Here is a 6262-nt window from a genome sequence, read left to right as displayed (position 1 = left end):
TAGCATCCAGAGCTCATATTTTTGTTCTGTGTTGTTTCCAGGATGGACGAATCAAAGTTGGAGATCAGATCCTGGCAGTGGATGATGAAATTGTTGTGGGATATCCAGTAGAAAAGGTGCTTCTGAAGTGTCAGGAATGTTGCAGAAATCACTCCACTTAATGTAGGAGGTGATTGTGTCTTAAACAAACCAGTGAGGTTTTCATGACTATATCGTGACTTCATTTTCAAAGCTGGCTAAAGAATCAAAGATCTGCAGGCATTGTCTGAATAAGGAAACTACTGTACAATAAGCTAAAGCCTGAATTTAAAGCTCAGCTGCTATTTTACATTAAGGCATTGCATGAGTCATCTGTCTGTGCTACAAAGGTGATGCTTTTTTTCCCCTGTGGTTCTGTCTGATGACTGAGAGGCACTTAGTTGTGGGATCAAAGCCATGGACTATCACTGAATAATGACTCTTCATAGCTAGTCCACTTTAAAAGTATTAGAACCAATAAAATTAATATGTGTAAATTTACATGGGTGAGTTGCATCAGTGGTAAATCAGATCATCAACTGTGCTTATACATAAGGGAGTGTCTGTAATAACAGCCTCATTATATTCCAAGCCTGGTATTTCAACCCTTTGGAGAAAACTATCTCCATTCCTAAATAATAAGATTTATTTCTAACTTCTAGCTCTGCAAAAACTCAATTTGGGTTCTGTAATGAATCAAGGAGGGCTTTTTTCCAGCACCTGCCTTGCTACCAAGAAAAGTGATTCTTTAGGCATGAGAAGATTACTTTCTGTTTGTTAAAGGGCAATCAGGAGAGCATCCATCTTACTCTTTGATGCACTGCTATCTCTGAAGCAGTAAATGAGTAAGAGATATTGAGGTTGTCTGCAGGGAAGTAGGTAGGCTTTGGAGACGGAGAGATTGAGTAAGTAATTTATGAGAATACTTCTAATTCTGCTGAAACGTAAAGTCTCGGGAGGATTTGGTGTCTTTTCTGTGAGATAGCAATTAATTTTGAAGGTTTTTCAGTATCCCTTTAAATTAGATTTTGTGTTACGCCCTAGTGTCCTTCTCTCCCTCCCACTGTGCAGATAGTAATTTCAGATTGTTCATCTAGCTGTGCATCTGATTAAGGAGCTAAGATGGGTGTAGCACATTTATTTAAATCAGTAGATGTTTTGGCATTTACTTCTGCAGGGTCAGAATTGGGCTCCACCCAAGTATTAAAAGACAATACTAGTTTTCACTTGTTTCTAATAATTCCTATAAACATAGTATTTTGTCCAGAGAAACCATCAAAACACTCGCACATTCTTCTCCGGTAGTTTGGCAAAGTTTCATGGAAGCTACTTGATTAACTTCAGCCAGGACTGGCCTACAGTTAACTCTGTTGTTGTTTCTTATAAAAAATACCAATATTTGTCCTTTCTCATTACCAAAAAATCCTGCAGGATTGCGACTCGTAGCTCCAGTTTGCAGCACAGTTGTTCTGCTTTATTTTTGTTTTACAACTGAACAATCCAGTTACACTCTTCACCAGTTTTTCTCTTTATCATTCAGTTTATTAGTCTCTTGAAGACATCCAAAACTATGGTGAGGCTTACAATCAACTCAGCAGAGATGGATAGCCCAACTGCAGCACCAGTCCCTTCCAGCACTGCCCCAGCAGAGAGGAGGAATATGCAGCCACCAGCAACTGTCCCCTCTTCCACCTCACCAGAACCAGAAGCAGTCAAAAGTAAGGTTCTCCTTGTGTGTCTGTCTACCCTGGGGTTGTGACATAAAAATGAAGGCCCAGCTTGTTTACAAGTTTTCTCTTTTTGTATGCACACAGCTGTACTCTGAGGTGCATTTTCTAGTACTTTCAGATTACACATCCATCTAAATGAGGCAGAGAGGCTCCACACTGAAGACCTATCTCTTGCCTTCCCGCTGGCCCATTGTAGAGGCGGGAGGATGGAGGGATTTCCTCCTCCCTCCCAAAGACTGTGCAGCAGGTGCCTCTGTCATGGTTTCGTAGAACTGAGCGGGAGGCATTCCTTTAAATGAGGGAGAAAAACGATGTCATCTTTCCTGGAACAGGGAATGGTTGAGACTGCCTTGCCGTTTATGACTAGCCACATTTGACTCTCCCACTTTAGAGTGGAGAGTTGAGACATGACTGATTGATGGTGGTTATTGGTTAAACAACACTCTACTAAGAAGCTGATAATAACTTAATTGACTAATGCGCACATCACAGTTAATTTATACGTACATCACTGCAAGTATTACTGAGTCACATTTCTATTACTTATTGCTAGCAGTAGTATTGATACACAATTATACTACTATAAAGAAATCTTAAGAAACGCACGGGAGACCTTCTAGGTAATAATTCTGTTGTCTTCCCGTCTGCATTTAGTTTTAGGGTAAAATCTATTCTTTGTCCAAGTCTATCCCTTCCATCTCCACCCTGCCACAGCAAGGCTTAGGGATAAAGCCCTGAGGAGATTTTGGCAGTTCTTCCTCCAGTGTTCTGGGGATCTCTAATTGCAGCTTAGCTTCACTGCCATTTACAGGCATCCACAACCAAACTGTTGGAAGATCTCCCTCCTTTTGGTTCTCCACCTGATTTTATAATTTATTCCCCCACTTTCTTTTACCAAGCCCACCTTTTTGCTGCCCCTGCACCTTGTTTTCTCTGCACAGACTCCTTCCAAATAAGCAACCTGTCCCTAACTACCTTTTCACTATTGGTCTAATTTCTATTACATCTCTGCCCAACGCTGGTGTTTCCGGCAATGCTATATAGGCCATTTTTCACTCAATACAATTGCAGCTAACTAGATGAGGTCAGTCTTGCATACCAAGACTCCCTTCCAGTTCTTCAGTTCATGTATTTAATGTACATTTTATGCTTTCTAGACAGAATTATACTTAAGCCTTAACTCCCCTGCTGTCTTGGTTTGAGGTAAAACAGAACCAATTTCCTTTTCAGTAATTTTACTTTTCAGTTAAGTTGCTTCTAACTAACTGCACTCTCTGAAATTAATGACATATTTTTCAGACAGTGTCTGGTTCTACCAGATAAAGTCTGATGTTTATGGTTAATACCAAGGAATGGTCTGCAGAGAAGCTCCTGCTTATACTTAACAAACAAGGTGAGCTAACCAAGTTGGAGGGTCAGAAGCGGATAAGCGTAGAGAAGTTGCACCTGCAGGGAAGAGCAGGCAGGGTAGGTGACCCAAAACTGACCAACAGGATATTCCATCCCATTGGCATCACGCCCAGTATAAAAGCTGAGAGATCAAAGGGGTCAGCCTCTTTCTTCAAAGGCCGGCAGCCAAGGAGGACTCTGTTCCTCTACCATTGATCCCAATACATGCGTTCATGAATCCAGTTCCTGACTTCAGCTCCCATCTGTCGCTGAGTCCAGTGTGGGACTTTCCCAGTGCCTGGCAGTGATGTGACTGTCATCCTGGGAGCTCAATATGGTTTTGTCTATATTGTATGTATTTCATTATTTTCTTATTAATACCATATATACCACAATACTTCCCCAGGCTTGGGGGAGTGTGGCTGGAAAGCTGCCAGGCAGAAAGAGACCTGGGGGTTCTAATTGACAAGCGGCTGAATATGAGCCGGCAGTGTGCCCAGGTGGCCAAGAAAGCCAACATCATCCTGGCTTGTATTAGAAATAGCGTGGCCAGCAGAAGTAGGGAGGTGATTGTGCCCCTGTACTCAGCACTGGTGAGGCCACACCTCGAGTATTGTGTCCAGTTTTGGGCACCTCAATACAAGAGAGATATGGAGGTGCTGGAGCGAGTGCAGAGGAGGGCACCTCATCACTCTCTACAACTATTTGAAAGGACACTGTAGAGAGGTTGGTGCTGGTCTCTTCTCACAGGTAATTAATGACAGAAAGAGAGGGAATGGCTTCAAGCTCCAGCAAGGTAGATTTAGACTGAACATCAGGAAAGAATTTTTCACAGAAAGAGTGGTTGGGCATTGGAGCAGGCTGCCCAGGGAGGTGGTTGAGTCACCATCCCTGGATGTGTTTAAGAGACGTTTAGATGTGGTGTTGGGGGATGTGGTGTAGAGGAGAACTTTGTAGAGTAGGGTAGATGGTTGGACTTGATGATCCCAAGGGTCTCTTCCAACCTAGGCAATTCTATGATTCATTATCTTTTATTATTTTATTAATTATATTTCATTAAAGTAGTTTGCTTTCTTTTTTAACCCATAACTTCTCTCTCTCTCTCATTCTCTCTGTCCTTTCTTAAGGGACAGAGGTTAAACAGAGCGTCTGTCGTTTGTTTATTGGCCAGCCCAGCCCAAACCATGATACCTACTTAGCTCAAACTGAGCATGAGCAGTTGCTCATCATCATGAAGAACTTGCATAATAGAGCAGTAGAGTAACCTGTTGTATACTCACACAGAAGCTTTGCCCTTAAAAAGTCTTAATTTCCCTTCTGGTTCCCTTCAGAGGCCGAGGCTCTTAGTTTTGAGGCTTACTGTTCCTGCAGGACCTATTGCTCACACTGTACCCTAAGTGTCTGGCATAAATCCATATTTCTGAATGGTCAGGTCCTGTTAGTTTCAGTAGAACTTCTTTTTATCAGTGTGCTTTTAAAGTGCCTCAGAAGGGTTTCAATGCCTGTTTTTAGCTTTAGGAAAAACGTAATTTTGGTTTTTCTTAAAGCACAGAGGACATCAGTGACAGAGATCATTCAAACATCCCAGACATTTTGATTGCTGGTTCTTTCCATTAGTTGCTACACAGTATCCCGTCCTAGTATTGTTAGCACTTTTTTCCTGTGAAGGATACAGAACTGACTAAAATACTGAAGCAAAGATCTCTTTGTGACATACCAAAGATACTGAATTTACAGGTAAATTGCTATGTAAGGACACCATATGTATTTGTACTATGAGAATATATGTTCACACCACAGAACTTACGCTTCCAAAAGCTGTGTCAGTGGCCAGTTAAAAGTTGGACTGGTGTAAAAAGTTCTTTTCGGAGGCCGCTAAGTATAATGATGTGTGTAAAACCTTTGACTTGACTGTGAATTGCTGGGCTTGTGAAATACCACTCTGTTTGGTTCATACTTACCATTCTTTCTCATGGTACAGATCTGAGTCTGAGATGCAATATTTGGTTAGGTGGACCTTGACCTGACCCATTGCAAGGGTTCAGGGTTGACATCCTTGAATCCATGTATTTAAATACACTGTGTACTTCATTTATCTCTGATCTACATTGCATAGTTGCTGGTATAGCTGTTTAAATTAAATTCTATCCGAAGTACAATCCGTTGTGTACAATAGCTTTTTTGGCTATCCAGACTGTGATCCAGGTACTTGATATAGTATGAAAACAAGACAAATGCAATTAAAACTACAGGATAGTACTTGTTGGAGGGGAAGGGAGAGTCGGCAGCATCGTTCATTCTCTGTAGGTCAGCTGTTCTGCTGTTGCTGTAGAGCTGTTAATGGACACTCAAAATGCTGTTTTAAAGTTACTTTTCTAATATTGAGCTTTCTTACTGTAACGGCAATGTTAAATTGTTGTTTTAGACACAAGCAGATCTTCAACTCCAGCCACCTTAGCCTCTGATCCAGCTACTTGTCCCATCATTCCTGGATGTGAAACAACCATTGATATCTCCAAAGGGAGGACTGGTCTTGGTCTAAGCATTGTTGGAGGAGCAGACACTTTGCTGGTTGGTTGGAAAAATATGTGTGTCACTCAAGTGAAATAACAATAATGAAATTAAAATGTCTGGTAGAAGAGATTTTGTCTTCATTTATTTATGTAGCATTTATAGAAAGATACCAAAGATACCTGTTCAGGAAAAAAAGAAAAAAAAAAAAGAAAAAAAGAAAAAGGCGGTTTTAAAATTGAAAGTATAAATGAACTTCTTAAATATTGTGGTAATTTTTTCATTGTACATCTGCCTGTTTTGTTTATCACTGATGAATTACAATAGGAATTTTCAGTTTCTCTTCGTTCAAAGTAGGGGTATTTTCTTTCAACATGCAATTTATTTTTGTCTTAATTATCCACAGGGAGCAATCATTATCCATGAAGTATATGAAGAAGGAGCAGCATCTAAAGATGGGAGACTGTGGGCTGGAGATCAGATATTGGAGGTGTGGTCGTTTCTTTGGTCATTTTTATTATCATTTGCTATCTAGGCATCTTCTCTTTGTCCACTGGAAGGTTCTGCACGCTTTATCATTGTGTCCTTTCATTGCAGGTGAACGGGATTGACCT

The 6262-nt window shown here is 40.8% G+C and overlaps 1 protein-coding gene across 1 annotated transcript in view; it reads left to right on the top strand.

The window, feature by feature from the left end:
* The window catches only part of MPDZ (multiple PDZ domain protein), a 91114-nt gene that overhangs the window by 73530 nt on the left and 11322 nt on the right, over positions 1-6262 (top strand). The window contains 5 exon segments of the mRNA XM_009891489.1: positions 38-116; positions 1559-1736; positions 5563-5708; positions 6055-6138; positions 6246-6261. Of these exon segments, the coding sequence (XP_009889791.1) occupies positions 38-116; positions 1559-1736; positions 5563-5708; positions 6055-6138; positions 6246-6261 (503 nt within the window).

The sequence above is a fragment of the Charadrius vociferus genome, unplaced genomic scaffold (assembly GCF_000708025.1).
Source record: "Charadrius vociferus isolate BGI_N301 unplaced genomic scaffold, ASM70802v2 scaffold198, whole genome shotgun sequence".
NCBI lineage: Eukaryota > Metazoa > Chordata > Aves > Charadriiformes > Charadriidae > Charadrius > Charadrius vociferus.
The sequence above is the reverse complement of the archived record's forward strand: the minus strand, read 5'-3'. Positions and strand labels throughout refer to the sequence as shown.